The sequence below is a fragment of the Dermacentor andersoni genome, chromosome 3, assembly GCF_023375885.2.
Source record: "Dermacentor andersoni chromosome 3, qqDerAnde1_hic_scaffold, whole genome shotgun sequence".
In the NCBI taxonomy this organism is placed as follows: domain Eukaryota; kingdom Metazoa; phylum Arthropoda; class Arachnida; order Ixodida; family Ixodidae; genus Dermacentor; species Dermacentor andersoni.
Genome location: NC_092816.1, coordinates 139,399,318 through 139,417,114, shown reverse-complemented (window position 1 = coordinate 139,417,114; position 17,797 = coordinate 139,399,318). Strand labels below are relative to the sequence as shown.

Below are 17,797 nucleotides of genomic sequence, written 5' to 3'. Positions count from 1 at the left end.
AATAACCAAATCATGGCTGCAAAGTGCCTCGAAAAGCTGGATTCCCCGCAAGTCTATCAAGTGTTAACAGCTGCGAGTACAACTTCTGCAGTGCTTAATAATTGCAGATTTCTCCGTAGAAATTGCACGGTAAAACTTGACCATTTATATATATATAAAGTCCGTTTGCATGCAAATTATTTCTTATACACTTGCACTGGGCTCATCATTTGGGATGAGGTTTCATTTCACTATTACAGTGCTGAAAAATCATTGTCATCATCCACAGCTGTGCTTACCACAAATTCACAACACAGGAATTTGATACGACCAGAATTAAAGGCTTTATTGCATAATTTATACACGGACAACCTCACAGAAAGAGCAGTGTGCAGCAATGGACAGCTGATGAAATTACAGATGAAAGATGAGAATAGAGCATAGACAGAGTTGCCACTGGTCTAAATGTGAAGCCGCATCACTTCTTAAGGAGCATGCTGCGGAAGTCTTCATTGCTGAGGCCTTTACTGCCTTCGGCAGACGAGCCTGACACTTCCATTGGCTGCTCCTGGTTCTGTTCGGGCTTCTTCACCACTGCCGTACCAGACGAACGCTGCTGCACCGCTCTGGGCATCAGTGACACCTGAGTGCGGCCGCGGCCTCTCCTATGGCAATAAGACAACAGTACAAAACAAACAGGTTCAACGCTTTGCAGAACGTAAATGCATACACAAAAATTTGAGACAATCAGCTTGATTCTCCATAAAGACCCATGGTGTTCTTTCTAGCATAAGCTAGTCGAGAGCGCGCTTAATTTCTCTTAGCACACAAGTGAGGTGAAATGTGCTGTGGGCAGCATTCTTATTTTTTGTACCGCTGACATCAAAGTTTATGGGCCATGGGATCAGAAAAAATGCTGAATGGTTCCGCAGCCTAGCATTCAGATTTCAAACCTGTATTAGTACAAATATGCAAACAGAATGGTCTTCTGCGGCTTTACTGGCTAAGGCCACAAACTGATCTGACATTTCACATTTTCTCAGTTCCCACAGTTCACGAACTTTTTGGTGCTGATAGGACATCGCACATAATGATACACAAATTTGTGGAGGCAGCAAACACTTCCTTTCAACTATCCCGACTCTATCTTTGCACTAAGCCGGTTACCGCCACGGTGCCAGTGAGCCGCTGCATTGACAACTGCCACAACACATCGGTATGTATCACACTGCAGAGTTTCACATGTGACATATGTAGAAATTCTTAAAGCCTGAGTGCTGCTCCCTTTGTTGTACTGCTAACAAGGCATCATTGCACCATTCATTCAACTCTAAAAGACATGTAGGCCACCACAACAGCCAGGCATTCCACACACATTACAGGTACATCGCGCACGTTCAAGGTTAACAGACATCTAAAAAGCGGGACTGCGAACCAGAAGACTGTGAGGCTGCCATGCTTTGTTCTTCTTCCCGTAGCCCCGTGTCTCCATAACACTGTCTAGTAGAAATGATGATGCCAGAGTTACAATGCCATTAGCAGGATTATTCCACTCAACAACTGCTCTCGGAAAAAAAAATAGAAAGGAAATACTTCAAACACTTATTCCTCGAAATTAAATCTTGATTAATTCTCTTGTAAAGAGAAAGTGCCATTTTCTTGTAGAGTAACTTGTGAAATAAGGGACAGTATATAAAATGTCGATGTTGTAGTGGCCACTGATCAAGTGAAAGAACAATTTCCAAACAGATACTATTTTTGTGCAGTACAGGTGGCAAACTCATTAACCCGAGGAGATTGTTACTAGATGTGCAGCCATGCATGTTATAAATTATCGTCACAGTTTTCTACTTCTACGCATCTATTCCAGCGTTGCGACATACTTTTCTCTGGATCGGTTTGAAAGTACCACAGCATAGTCTAACATAGGAACAAATTACGGCAAGCACAATCGCAACGTTATTTGATTGCTTCGGCCTTAGACATTATTTTACCATACACTTCAGTAGCACACATTTTATTCTGCTAGTTCAGCATGGGATAACATTTCAAAACCCACAAAGTCTAGTGACGCGGCCTACAAACAGAAACAACAAGAGCTGGAAGAGCCCACGGCAGCTGTTGCTGAAGAAGAAGGAAAGAGAATAACCGAGGGAAGCCGAGCGGCACTCACAGGCCAGTCTCCTTTGGTCCGCCACCCAAGGAAGCCACCTGGGATGCGAGGGGGTACTGAGACCCCTGCTGCCCTTCCTCGGCTGTGTCCCATTTGCCCTGCTGCCGAGCTCCACGCGCCGGAGGGTTGCTGATGGCCACCTGGAGGGTCTGATCGCCCATGGACATGCCATCGGTCTGCACCAACGCCACTGTGGCGGAAGTCTGGAGGAGGGAGGCATGAGGGGGAGCGAGGCATTGAGAAGCAGCAGCAGCAACTGCAGGCGACTTTTGACTGCTCTGAAGCCAGGCTTCTAGGGACATTCACTACTGAGTCATTCCCCACCAAATGTCCTAACCCGTTCAGTCAACTATCTACGATTTTCTTCAAAAAAAGTAAGACAACTGGTATGACAGGCAAACATTTCCCCCAAAATATTACAAGTTAAAAAAAAAAGGAAGGGGGGGGGGGGGTAAGTTTGAGGGCCATTTGAATTTTCTGAAATGACTCCAAACCATGTGCAGAAAAAAAAAAAAAGGAAACTTCACAGAAATTTAGCATTTTTCACAATGCCAGAAGGCTTACATTATCACAGTTGGTAGACATGGTTTCTTCATTAGAAAAAAAGAACTTTAGGTACTCATTATATTTTTGTTTCTGCGATTAGCTGATAAATATTGCAAAAATATAGCATTTTCTAGAAGCTACATACAAGAAATGCTCAGGTACAAAAAACCAAAGAATACATTCATACAAATGTGAAAAAACATGTTATCTGCAAAATTTTGATTTGTGCCCCAATCTTGCACATCATCCACAGAAAACCACACTGAAAACATTGAAAACACAGCATTTTGGCCTACGTTTAAGAGTTTAAAAAAGAACGGTAGTGCTTCTTGTAAAAATCCGGCAAATAGCAGTCTTCACAGAGAAGTATATCAGCTATTTGTACAGAAAGATTGAAGAGGGTGATTTTTGTTTTAAAGAAGAAAAAGAATTTTCAATTTCAGCCCCAACATACAAAATTTGTCACTTGGGCTTCACCACCCAACTTCATGGTGAGAAATTCAAACTAGAATGCTACACACTGCACTCATATGTTGGTGCGGGATACACTGCGTCCAAATTAAAAGCTGAAAGACACTGCTGTGCGGCACATTAATGTGGTTTGGCTTTGAGTTCCTGTTCCCAGCAAAATTTTTTATACTTCTTGCGAAGAAATAATAAAACGAAAGCTTTCCATCGGACGTGCATTAGGCATTGTGCCCTGCTATTGCAGGTTTCAGTAAGAAAAATCATGCTACAGAGTGTAATCTAACATTGTCATCATCCATGAAAAGGCTGATTCACGTGCATAACAGTGCACTCAAATGAGAATTCCACACTGCACATGATTCAGGACAACAATGGGCCTTCATGTAACCAGTGCAAGAGACAACAGGCTATCCCTGTGAATGCCTGCTTTACTTCTCCTTGCCCATGTTGGCTTGTGCACCTTAGCTTTTATATTTAGCCATGCTGCAAGTTTACGGCATGGCTTGGAACCTGCCATGCAACAACTTGTCATGGGGAGTCGACGCAGAGGGTAAGTGTGACAACGCGTGAGGGATGAAAATTTAGGACAGCACAACTATATAAAGTTATGCAAGCGTGAGAAAACGATGTCTACGGTGTGCACCACATGCTGTATGTCAGTACAACACATGTAGACAGAAGCCACAGTCCAGTAGTCTCTCTGGTTGCAAGAGACGGTGAGCATAAGAGGCGGTGAGCGAGAATACACCGTCCCCAACTGCTGCCATTGAGAAGGGGTCTTGGGCTCTGGCACTGAATACGGAAAACAATGCAGAGTCAAACATCCGCTATGGAAAATACAGCCCACATCTGGGTCTACAACGGGGCAGGCTGTGAGTCCTACTGCTGAGGCCTTTTCGGGCACTGCTGCAGTGGTGAGATCGTACTGCTTCCGAGCTTCGTTGGGTTGCGTTGCAGCAGCTCGGCTGGTATGACAGCAATGTGAAAGTAGCAGCGGTTGTTTGCCGTGTCTGTATCGATTGGGATAGCGCCGACGGTGCTTTTCGAGCTTGCACCACCACGTGTACAAAGGACGGTGGGTGGGGAGGTTGCATCGCCGAGGGAGTACAGAGTTTTCTGAAAACTTATCAAAACTCCACTCCATTTCCGCCAAGACCAGTAGGCGTGCCCTTCATATTTGCCCCTCTGAGGCTGTTCCTGCAAATGCTTGCTTTACTTCACGACTTCCCCCTCCTCTCCCTTCATTTCTCCCTGCCCACGCTGCCTTGTGCACTTCTTCCTTTACACCAGCAATTCTGCTTTCAGTGCTCACAAGAATTACGAGCCTACTGTTATTTCATCACTTTTGGCACTTGCTGGGCAAAGCAGCAAGATGCAAGAACCTATCAGGACTGCGAGACCAAATGCTGTATCCTATAGTGAAATGATGGCCTATGCAGCAAGCACTAAGATCAAGCTTCGATTTTACTAGCTACAGCAGAAATATGCAGTCCACTTATAAAAGCATTCACAAAAAGTGAAAAATCTGGTCACTGTAATCATGAAGCTTTCAGAGGGTTAGTCCGGCTTCCTTTGTCATGCATTTTCTAGCTGTGTGCGAGGAGGTTCTTCAGACACTAGGAGACGTCAAATAACACCCTCCTAATCCCTGCATAGAGGTGCCTGAATGCTGTGCATGCTTGCAGCATGTTCCCTGTTGCTGAAGCGCTGAATTCCCATGCCTTCATGCCTGCACAGTCTGCAACGGACCATGCAGGCATCATTATTATTATATGTAATTGAGTTGTCAAATGCTGGGATTACTTGTGTGACCATCTACATTGAGTACAATCAGATACCCATTGTGTTTGCTTTGCAGCAATCCGCTATATTATTCTGGGTCTGCCTTTAATGAAAGATGGTTTTTGCAAAGAAGAAATTTTATCACTGCATCTGATAAGCTAACATGATAGCATTGTTTTATGAAGATTACTGTTACAGGCAGTTAATGCAAAAGTTGATAATGTCTGTGTCACTAATCATAGTATAACTTGTGTACTAGCTCTTTAACTACTAATAAGAAGTTAATTTGTCATGACAGAGGTTGCATTATCTTCTAATTGTGGCATTGTGTAATACACAAAGCCTCTTGCAATTTTTTCAGCAAGAGCAGTAAAAGCACTATGAAATTCCTGGTATGTATCTTCAAAAAAAAAAAAAGTTTAAAGAACAATCCACACTTTTTATCACCTTTTCTCAATTTTCTGTGGCAGTTGAGGGGTTAAGCAGTGGTACTACTGTTGCCACACAGGCACTTACAACATTTATTTCAAAATGAGTACAGCAGAATGTGCGATGCAAGGCAGTCTAGTCCATATGTAACCAACACATTCTTGCTAATTGGGGGAATTTAGGGTCTCCAATTTTAGCAACAACCATCAGCTTGAATGAAAGTGTACGAAGTGCAACAGGTCAAATCTTCTTGGGATATTAAAAGCTGACATCGCCATCATCAAACTCCCTGAACCACTAAGGCCCACACACACATGGGATGCCTTCTTCATAAGCTCAATGGGCAACTTCAATAGGCATTTAAAGTACCGTATTTGCACGTATATAATGCAAGTTCTTGTCTTAAATTTCGAGCCTTGGAAGGCACGTCACATTATATTCAGACTTGTGACACAAATATAAAGCATTTTTACTAATATTATTTTCTACAGCACTGCCACTTCATCTCACATAAAAGTGTATGAGTTGGAAGTTGACACAGTGAATTCATTGCAGTCTTTCTTCTCTTGATTTGATTTAGAATGCTGTTAGCGATGCATCAATGTAGTTAAGGCGTATTAATTGCTTCTTTCTTTTTTTTGTCTCTTTTGTGACATCACTTAGCCCTACCAAGCATCCCGGTACAAGGAAAACATACACTTAGTTGGCGACATGCCGCACACAGATTGCACGGGATGACACTGCATCACACGGCAGCAGCTACAGTGTCAGTGCAATAGCGTCGGCTCTCAGTTAGTAACAAGCATGCGCACACGTGCATTAGAATAAGCTCAACTTGATGTGCACTCTGCGAATTTGTATGCAGATGCAAATTTGTATGTGGAGTAAAACCTTGTTATAACGAAATTGAAGGGCAAGCCTAAATTACTTTGTTATATCGATTGCTTTGTTTATGCATTATTGCTATTTGCTGCAATACATTCACAATAGGGGGCACAACTTTAAGCATGCATAGAAGAATAAAGCTTTTCGGCCCATGGAATTTAACAAACCAGCGATGAAATTTCGGCGATGAAATTTTAACAAACCAGCAAAAGCATGTGGCACACAACACGGTGTGCCGACTATGCAGCCGATCCAAGCTGATCCACTGGTCACATGTGCCTCCGCTGCACGAATGAGAACGACAACGAACCTCGCCATGCCAGCGTAGCTGGGCCAACTTGTGGCCTCCGAGATTGCACTGGCACTGATGCGACCTCAGAGGTGTCGCAGTGAGAGAGAAAGAAGTGGATCCACTGGCCTTTTTTGCACTGCCACGCGCAAGCAGTCGCTCGCCATTGTCACTGCGCTTTTCTTTCTCCATGCAGTGAAAGAAGTGGGATGGCGATAATGGGTCACTGCCATGGCCACTGCTTACACACAGCTACACACAATGGTGAGAAACACCACTCTTGCTCGACAGCGTATCCAACGTTGGGAAGCAGGTTTTTTTTAACTTCCACGCTGAATGTTCGCCAAATCCCATGGAAAGCAATATATTCAGCGTGCAAGGGTCGATTATTTTTTGGCTTCAGAGACAAATCTAGTTTGTTATATCCATTCGCAGGACAATTTTGCTTCATTAGACTGAGGTTTTAAATACATGGACGTCTATGTAAATTTCAAGGAGAATTTCACTTCGTTATATGCATTATTTCATTATAACAAGGTTTGACTGTATTTGCTGGTTAGTATATATATATTATATATATTATGGGGTTTTACGTGCCAAAACCACTTTCTGATTATGAGGCACGCCGTAGTGGAGGACTCCGGAAATTTAGACCACCTGGGGATCTTTAACGTGCGCCTAAATCTAGGTACACGGGTGTTTTCGCATTTCGCCCCCATCGAAATGCGGCCGCCGTGGCCGGGATTCGATCCCGCGACCTCGTGCTCAGCAGCCCAACACCATAGCCACTGAGCAACCACGGCGGGTTGGTTAGTGTGCAGTGCTGTTTAATGCATAGTCATGCCGCATTCCTAACAGGTACACATTAACAAGGTTCCACTTGGATGCTGAATTCACAGATGCTGCATCATGTGGTCTTTTCTAGTTAACTCTGAATGCACTTCGTTGCTAAGTCATTTGATATAATAGTGGCACCATCTGCCAAGACCATTCCAACTACAGAAAAAGTCTGTTGTTTTGTTTTTTTTCACTCTGATGTTGCAGCAGACAAGGCACATTTCCCATTTATTTTCCATCAGTGCGCACAGATGCTGCCTGGCCTTTATTCCTATATTCCTTTATTCTGATAATCCATAATGACTATGTATGCTCCAGAGAGTACTCAGAATGTGAATAAACTGCTTATGTTCTTAATGCTCCATTTATATAGCCAAGGAAAACAGTTGTTGCTTTGACGAAGACAAGTCCCTTTGTTCAAACAATATCCACGGGCTGAGGCTCCATCTTCCTGTGGTCCCTTTGCCTTGTTTGTTATGCTCTGTTTGTACTTTGAATAAACTCTGCTTTATAATGTGCAACATAATGACATATACTTGCTGACACTGTCAATACTAGGATATTGACACGTGTACTTATCTTTATCGGGCGACCACGTTTCGCCGCTTAACAATCTGTAATCGCACAGCGCGGGACGCGCCTGCATGTATCCGACGTTTCTGGAAAGTTATCGATGCTTCTACCCGGCTGTCTGTTGTCGCCGAACCTCGCGTTATCTGATTTCATCGCTTGACGCGAATTGTGTAGAACTTTGTAGAAGGCATGCGGGTCCCAACGATTAGTCTGGAACATTCGATGACTGCTGTATAAAAGCCGACGCGCTTGACCCGCTGATCAGATTTTCGACGATCGCCGACCGTGTTCGCCGCTATCGTTGTGCTTAAGTGCAGCCTGTTTTGTGGGCACAGGCTCGCCCAATAAAAGTTAGTTTTGTCGTTCACAGTATTGCTACTGTGTTCTTTGAAGTCACGACCACGTGACATCTGGTGGAGGTGCTTTTCGTCCATGTACCGGACGCCCCCGACAAGCCGTCCGGGACAGCGTCCGGGAGAATCCGAGGTGCCCAGCGGTTGGATCGTCGTGTAGGGCGTGCAGTATTTCTGGACGCGGCGCTGACGGTACAACAAGAAGGTAGCTGGCGCGGATTGGTGAGAAGTTCTACTTCACTAAACAGCAGCGAGCAGACCCGGAGCTAAAACGCCTCGTCGAGTACTTGGAAGGGAACACCGACGTTGTCCCTAAAGCATTTAAGCGCGGGTTGTCTTCGTTCACGCTACAAAACAACCTGCTCGTGAAGAAGAACTTCTCACCAATCCGCGCCAGCTACCTTCTTGTTGTACCGTCAGCGCTGCGTCCAGAAATACTGCATGCCCTACACGACGATCCAACTGCTGGGCACCTCCGATTCTCCCGGACGCTGTCGAGAATACAGGAAAGGTATTACTGGCCGCGTCTGACCGCCGACGTCGCCCGTTACGTCAAGACATGCCGAGACTGCCAACGACGCAAGACACCACCGACAAGGCCAGCAGGATTACTACAGCCGATCGAACTTCCTCGCCGACCATTCCAGCAGATTGGGATGGATTTGTTGGGGCCGTTTCCGATATCAACATCCGGGAATAAGTGGATCGTCGTGGCGACGGACTATCTCACCCGCTTTGCTGAAACTAAAGCTCTACCAAAAGGCAGCGCAGCCGAAGTGGCGAAATTTTTCGTCGAGAACATCCTGCTGCGACATGGTGCCCCAGAAGTCCTCATCACCGACAGAGGAACGGCCTTTACAGCAGAGCTAACCCAAGCCATAGGAGGACAACTGCCTACCACCCGCAGACGAATGGTCTGACGGAGAGCCTGAATAAGACCCTCGCCGTCATGCTAGCAATGTACGTCGACGTCGAGCACAAGACGTGGGACGCGGTCCTGCCATACGTAACCTTTGCGTACAACACGGCGGTGCAAGAAACAACACAGATCACGCCGTTTAAGCTGGTTTATGGCAGGAACCCGACGACGACGCTTGACGCCATGCTGCCGCACGCAACTGACGAAGAGAATGTTGATGTCACTAGCTATCTCCAGCGCGCCGAAGAAGCCCGACAGCTCGCCCGCCTGCGAATCAAGAGCCAGCAGAGGACCGACAGCCGACACTACAACCTCCGACGACGCTTCGTCGAGTACCAGCCTGGCGACCGTGTTTGGGCCTGGACCCCGATACGCCGACGAGGACTCAGTGAGAAACTACTCCGACGCTATTTCGGACCCTACAAGGTCATCCGACGTATTGGCGCTCTGGACTATGAGGTCGTGCCAGACGGCATTTCGCATTCACAGCAGCGCCGCGCACGATCTGAAGTGGTCCACGTGGTGCGCCTTAAACCCTTTTACGGACGCTGACGAACTTCATTTTTGTTCTTTTCTTTGCTACGAGTGCTTTTGTTTAATACTTTCGTTTGTTTGCAGCATCGAGTCGATGCTTTTTAATAGGGGGGTATTGACACGTGTACTTATCTTTATCAGGCGACCACGTTTCACCGCTTAACAATCTGTAACCGCGCAGCGCGGGACGCGCCTGCATGTATCCGACGTTTCTGGAAAGTTATCGATGCTTCTACCCGGCTGTCTGTTGTCGCCGAACCTCGCGTTATCTGATTTCATCGCTTGACGCGAATTGTGTATAACTTTGTAGAAGGCATGCGGGTCCCAACGATTAGTCTGGAACATTCGATGACTGCTGTATAAAAGCCGACGCGCTTGACCCGCTGATCAGATTTTCGCCGATCGCCGACCGTGTTCGCCACTATCGTTGTGCTTAAGTGTAGCCTGTTTTGTGGGCACAGGTTCGCCCAATAAAAGTTAGTTTTGTCGTTCACAGTATTGCTACTGTGTTCTTTGAAGTCACGACCACGTGACAATATGAACATTGATACAAATGGGGAAAAGACTGTTCTTTATTTGAAAACTATTTTAAAAGTATATATGATATTCAATTTGATTCACTTCAGGCAATAATCAATATGTATTTCAGTTGCTCTCGTAAATTATTATTTTCACACCCCTTGCTCAATGAAAGCTCATGTCGATATCTTCAGAGGATGAGAATACCTTGATTGTAATATGCACACACACGCAGTTGAAAATCAGTAGTTCAGCCAATCAAAAACAGACACTCTGTGAGAGCACACAACGTTGTGTCACTGGGAAGCCAATAAGAGCAAAGTGATGAGCTCCCTTCTTTATGGCGAATGAAGAACATCTTAGACAAGGAAGGCGGCAATTCCAACTCACCTCATTGGCATACTCCACATATGCTATTCCTTTTGAGTGACCATTGCGGTATGTGACTAGCCGAACACCTTTCAGTTCACCATACTGTGGGGAAGAAAACAAACACGTCATAACTGCCTTTGAAAAGCTGCTTAGCATGCGAGACAGGGTCTAGAAAGAAGCCAAAACACATGCGTAAACACATTTAGCACAGCCCAATGAATGGAACTTGAAGTTGACAACAGCAAACTGGGTGCAGACTGGGTGAGTTGGTACTGGTTCATCTTTAAGAAGAATGTTCTTTGCCTTGTCCTGCATCCTGAGGTAAACAAGTAACACCTCGCCTAGTTTGCTACTATTAAATAAGTAGTGAACAGACATTTCGGGATGGAACCGTATTTCTCCAGATTTGTCTCTCGCATGTGTTGGCCAATATCAAAGGTGCAAACAATGCTCCAGAGGGCTGAACTTCTGCTGCCCACACCGAGTGTTGTTACGCTGCTGTAGCCCACCAGCAAGTTCTTAAACAGTAGAAAAGTTTCAAGCTAGCTTGCATAATTTCCGAAATGCGGTTGACAACATGCTTAAAATCAAGATTACTGTCCAGTTGGTGCACTGGTCTTGCTTTTGCACATTCCTCCCAATCACATCCAGTACACAAAAGCAGCAAGGCATGAGCTACGCAGCAGCTGTCACTGTAGCAATGCACTAGACGTAATTTCTTTTACCAATTATGTATTGTGGGAAAGCACACTTGACACTTTGCAGAAGTGTTTATTAGACCAGTGTTTTGCAAGCAAAACCCTGGAATATCATATAGATAAGCCTCCTTTGGAGAGTTCTGGTGAAAAATGTGCTTTAGAGGGCTAGGTCATGTATGCCAGGTGGTGCCTGCAACAGAAGAAAATAAACTGAAGGGATGAAAGCAAGCAGCTATTGACCCACTTCATGAAGGCATCATCAGCCATTTGTTTGTTAACCATAAGCACATTTCACTCAGTGACCTTGGAAGTAACTTATCTGCAAGTTCAGTTCAAGCAGTGCCGAGCTCAGATTTGTTTACAGGGGCACATGATCATGCAGTCTAAAGTACTGTCTGTGCCGTTAAAAATATGCAAATTATGGTGCTTAACCTTCCAAAGCAACAAATGGGGTATGGAAGATATATCTGGGTGCTTTGGATTAATTTTGGCCAGCTGTGATTTTTTGACATGCACCTATCGCTTAGTGCACACGAGCCTTCTTGCCTTCTGCATCCACTGGAATGTGGCTGCAGTGGCTGGGAATCGAACCCCCATCCTAGTGCTTGGCAGCAGAATGACATATGGTAGCTACTAAACCAACGCGACAGGTCATCAATGCCATCTGCTATCAAATTGTGGCTCTCCAGTGGCCTTTATACTTTAATTTCAATTCAACCTAAACCTGCTTGCAACATATTAATAACCTCATGCACCTTACACTGCAATTACAATATGCAAACTCATAAACAGAAAATTATAAGTTACCCATACCTTTCCAAAGAGCTCCTCTAATTCTTTCTCAGTTACAGAGAAAGGTATGCCCTTGACGAAAAGCTTGTTCTTTTCCATTCCCGTACGGAACTGTTAGAGGAAAAGAAAAAAAAATTCTGGTAATCATAAAGCAAGGGTAGAAAGCAATGGCAGGAAACAACACGTGTCCTAGATTACCAAAAAACGGAACCACTATATTTCACCCATTTTTCAAGCGATTCAAGCTATTTACACCTCCCAAAAGTTCCATGATTCTTTCCTATATCTTGGTTTGGGTGCATAATTTCTTCAAAGTTCTATCCTTAGAAATAACCAGGGAAAGCCAAGGTTGCTGCATACTTGACAAAAGGTTAAATGCTTATGTTTTGTATTCTCCTTTGTGTGTTTTCATCATTCCATGTTGTAGTCAAACAGATATCAAGATAGAGCAAGAATAAAATCCAAGCCACGAGCAAATACACAAGTCACTGTAGGTGTGCAATGCAGGGGGGCGGGGGGGGGGGGGGTATGGGGAGGGAGGGAGGGTCTGCAAGTGTCTGCCTAGTGGACATGTCCATTTCGTCTGTTGCTAAAGTTGTGATTGCTTGGGCTAGGGTATGCGTCAGAAGGAGAAAGGCACACCCAGCCAATCAGCACTTTAGCAGCAGACGAAATGGACATGCCCCCTAGGTGGGCACTTAGAGAATACCCTCCCAGGTCTGCATGTTTACAGTTTCTGTAGGTCATTGAAGAAACGATGCACACACAAAGGAACCTCAGAAGAAACAGAGAACAAGAGTAAGTCTCCCTTGCTGAATGAATCAACTCGGAAGCTCCTGAAGATAATCCTAGTGACACTGCTATGATCACTCCACGTCGTTTCTCAGTGGTGAATGCTTCGTGTGCTCATGGTTCACTGAGGACAGCTGTCACCAGCACCACCATGCGTTTTGTTTAGTGAACGATGGTAGTAAACAGACAGCTATGCTGTCCTTGACTGCATTTTGAATGTAGTTATGGCTACACGAGCTCTAGTCTATGGCTGATATAGTTTCTTACGATGACATGGAGGAAAGAGTGGTGCTGCATAACTGATGCATGCAGGAAAACATCCAGAGGTTGGGAGCTTCAAAATAAGCACCTTCCTCAGAGCAACAAGACACCTAGAAGGCCGTGTCTGGCGAGTGGGGTTAATTCTGGCACAGTGGTTTAGGCTGTGCTAGAACAACGTGCGGTGTTTTTGCTGTGTACTAGTACTACAAGTAATTGTTAAAACATAAGCTGTTGTGTCAGGGTGGGCGGTGTTATAAAATGTAAGCAGTATGAGCGATTGGCCGCCGAATCTGGAAAAAGGGAAAGGTCAGTGCTCACTGCGCACCTGTTTCAAATACCGAACCTCATTGATACGATCCCGTTTCGCAAAATTTCCCAATGCCAATGTTTGCGATCAAGAACAAAAAAAAAAAAATTGTGTCCGTATGCAGACACAGAACTATTATCATCAGCATTGACTCCAACGTCGCTATCTTCTTCCACAGCTGGCTTGTTGGCGCCCCTCGGCGCTACAGCGCAAACGCGCTCGTGCCACTTTTTCCTCGCTCGTTGTTATTAATTAATAATTAATAAAAAACACAAAGACGTAACCAATGTTACAGCAAAGCTGTTAAGGGCTAGTTATAAAATGTTATACGTAAGCTGATCCCGAAGATAGTGCAATACCAGGCCGACCCGTGACAAAGGTGACGCAGGCATTAAGCTCTAATCATACGAGGCCCAATCTCAAAGATAGTATAATGCTGGGTTGACCCGCGGAGGAAGTAAAGCAGGCGTTAAGCATTCCCCATACGTGGGTCAATCCGGAGGATAGTGTAATACCGGGTGGACCCACGGCGTAGGTGAAGCAGACATTAAGCACTCCCCACATGTGGGCCGATTCCGAAGATAGTGCAATGCCGGGCCCACGGCAGAGGTGATGTAGGCGTTAAGCACTCCCCATACACAGGCCGATCCCGAAGTTTGTGCAATGCCGGGCTGACCCGCAGGGGAGGTGCAGCAAGCGTTAAGCACTCCCCATACGTGCGCCGATACTGAAGATAGTGCAATGCCAGGCTGTCTCGCGGCAGAGGTGCAGTTCGCCATTAAGGGGCCCACATACACAGCTTCGCTGGTCATGCTTCTTCACAGAGCAGAAGGGCACCGAGTTCTTTCTCTTTATTTGCCGGTTGATACCATTCCCAGAAAACACGATCTTTCAGCACTAACGTTCATTACATCACCAAACTGCGATTATGTGATACGTTTTCCAGCCACTACACTCGGTTCCATACATAGCAGTCAACGCTGTGGAGGCTAAAGAGACTTCTTGCAGACACTTCATTTGCACTTGGATATACTTGGATATAGTTCGATGTTTTTTGACCGCAATGGTGCGCAACTGTTTTTCATATAGACTCAGTAAATGAACTACGTTTAGATCCTTGAAAACAAACACACTGTGGTATACGGCTGCTAAGGCTTTGTTCTAGATCCTTCTTTATTTTTGTTGTTCTTTTCGGGTTTTTTATTTGCAACTCGTCGTGACAGCCTCCCGTGCATGCTCATGCAAGCGAACGCTGTCGCGGCGTAGTGAAGCATGGACGGAACGGCCAACGAAGCACAGATGGAACGCATGGAGTGATAACTTTTCTTGACCGAACTTCTTGCGTAGCTTCCACAGCATTGACTGCTATATATGGAACAAAGTATAGATGCCACGTAAATGAAAAAAGGCCCGAGACGCCGAACCGTAGCCACCTGCCGTGGTAGCTTCCCTGCAGTACTCGCCCGTCTGTGTCACGTGAGGACACTGATGCGCACTTTCTTATTGCGGTAACTAGAGGTCTCCTTGCAGGTCATACCGCACCACATTCACAGCTATAGCAGCCAGCCCTATTGTCATAACTACATTCACTAATCTGTGCCACAGCATGTGTTACATAGTGCCAGTAATGTTTCGTTCGTTCTCTGTCCTCGCTTCACCGTTGGAACTTGAAGCTTCTCGGACGATGATCGGCAGTTGTTGATCAAACGCAGGCAGGAAGCGATGAGGTCAGATGTACAAGAAATATTTATAGTTGAACTTTTCTATATACATGGCAGGTAAAAGAAATACATTACAAACTTGAACAATTGAGAAACGCAGTCTCACTCTTCGACGGTCTCAATGACTGTTAGAGCCCAGACTCGTTTTAACGTACATGGTACGGAGGCTCACTGATCTATCAGCAATCCTGATTTCAGCCAAGTCTCAGGGACAGCATGTCGTCCTGATTTTTATAGCTCAAATATACAAAGAAAAAAAAGGCGGTAGGGCCGTTGGCCCGTCCCACAGGTTCAGTTGCCAATCAGAGTCAACCGTTTGTTAAGCCACAACCCACAGGGATGGGCTTACTCTTAAAAATAAACATATTGAAAAACAAAGCTCTTTTCCTTCTTCCCCAAAACTCCGTTGCCCTCTCGTTTCTACGTAGTTAGTGACGGGCTCAGCAAAACACGCCAGTCCCGAACAAGTTATCGCTAGACCGCCTCAAATCCCAACGGCGTCTAGGCCGCAAATGTCTCGGAAGCAGGGGCATCGACACCACGTAGTGCCACTGTACTCAAAGTTTGGCCGTGTGGGAAACGGATGGCCCTGCTTGTCCTTCAAACTTATTGTCTACAAGACAAAGTTCTCCGAGTGCGCGTTTACAAGACGCCGCCGTCCGAATGCACTCTTCACGTGTGCACCGCATCCCTACAGCGTGCACTGTAAGCTGGCCTTCGACACCACACAGGCAGTCGCACCCAACAACACGGCTGGCGATTGCGTTCCGGACGCGTAGAAGAATAGATTCCTTCTCCGTATATGCGGCACGGGGTCAAGTTTGCTAAGCCCTTCTTAACCTCGCCGGCGCCTCCAATTAGTCAGGCACTCAGGCGCCAGGCCCACGATACCGTGTAAAGCGGTCCCTTTCAAGGCCGGTCTGTGTGGACTTGTGTGACCGTCGGCGGACTGCCAACGCCCTGCGCACAATACCGACCTCCCGGAATCGGCACTCGCCCTCCTAGCGCCCGCCGCGACACGTCACCCAACACCGCGCGGTCCGTGACCCCACATAATACAGAAACGGTGGCCCCGCTGACATGGGGGGGGGGGGGAGTGAACCCCCTCTCTATACACACAGCACGTGGCCGATTCGTGACACTTAAGAACACGAACAATCAGAGCGACCTTACAGTGCCATTGGAAGTGTACTGCATGCATTTAATGGGCTATAACAAAAATATGTCACCATTTCCTGTTGAAGGGGATGCGAAGTAAGCGTCTCGTTTCGCTCTGGTAGCATTGTATTCTGGCATTGCCCACCAGCTTAATTTCATTCTAGTTTCTCGTCGCCGTCTTAAACACTAACTGCACAACAGAAAAACAACAATGCGCATCTTGGGCTGCTCAGGCCCCATCAGCTCATTGTGCGTCGGCGTCTGGTGCCGCAACGATTTGCGTCAAGTGAGCACATCAAAACTTCCCGTCAAAATTCTCCGGCCGAAAAAGCTACTGACCTAGGTTGAACTTCAGGAGCACAAAAGAAAGCTTGCCAAAGCTGCCTGCAGAAATGACCACAGGCGTCTCAGGCCGATTGAGCCCTACCAGGTTGGCGCGTGTCGGCATCTTGTGCAGCAACGATTCGCACAACACTTTGCGCTACATAGATGTCAGCTACACTTGGGTCTGCTAAATTGTTTAGCGACTTCGGACCATACATTTTCCTGGTTAGTACGTTTTCTCTTGCATTTATCTTTTTCTGAGACGTGAACAAAGTTCTACTGTACATGTTTTACTTTTTGTCACTTACTTGTAATGTTAGAAGTCACCAAACATAAAGGCAAGATATACCGCGGGAGAACTGAAACTTGTTAGCAAAACTTCATTCTAAGGACCCTTTATTTGCAGAGCGATGACCAAGCTTTAGGCCAAGCCGCATTCAAGACAAGCCAAACCTTCCACGTCTTGACATTCCTATGGTATGACGGCGATGTTTAAGAAGCTCACATATATCTTTCTATAAGTAGTATTGTTAAAAAATCAAAACTGGCTCTCTATCCAGCAAGGGCGTAGCCAGAGGGGGGGGGGGGGGGAGGGCTTATGGGGCTTCAGCCCCCCTACCCCTAAATTTTTTTATGCTGTCCACACACGGGCAACCAAAGCGACCCCCGGCACCAAAAATCGTTCTGGATTTTGTCTAGAATATCTTTTTCACGCTCAAAAAGACATTTCACCGCGAACATTGCGAACTCAGGCTGGATTTCGCAGCAAAGCCCATGCGCTGGCAGTCACATAACACAAGGAGCCCCATCCAAGCAGATAGTTTCAAGGGCGTTTTGATGGCGAACGGGCTGCCGCGGCATTTCGCGGAGGCCACAGAATCTACGGAGCGCATGGATGTCAATTCCGAAACTTTATGGGTATAAAGTTCTCATAAACTTTTGATGTGAAAGGTGCATTGACATTTCCAAAGTTGTGCTTTAGATTTGCAATTGCGGAACTTAGTGGGTTTAATGTTGTTATAAACATTTGACACCAAAGGTGTATTGACTTTTCTAATGTCTTACATTGGAACATACAACGAGACA

At 45.9% G+C, this 17,797-nt stretch overlaps 1 protein-coding gene across 2 annotated transcripts in view; it reads right to left on the bottom strand.

Annotated features, from left to right (window-relative positions):
- Positions 1–299: 299 nt before the first annotated feature.
- The window catches only part of LOC126525150 (squamous cell carcinoma antigen recognized by T-cells 3-like), a 106,238-nt gene continuing 88,740 nt past the window's right edge, over positions 300–17,797 (bottom strand). For both annotated transcript variants that reach the window (XM_050173204.3, XM_050173205.3), the window contains exons 20-23: positions 12,170–12,259; positions 10,677–10,760; positions 2,153–2,355; positions 300–644 (exon numbers count right to left, since the gene is read on the bottom strand). In XM_050173204.3, the coding sequence (XP_050029161.2) occupies positions 458–644; positions 2,153–2,355; positions 10,677–10,760; positions 12,170–12,259 (564 nt within the window). In that variant the 3' untranslated portion in view covers positions 300–457. The remainder of the gene's footprint in view (positions 645–2,152; positions 2,356–10,676; positions 10,761–12,169; positions 12,260–17,797) is intronic.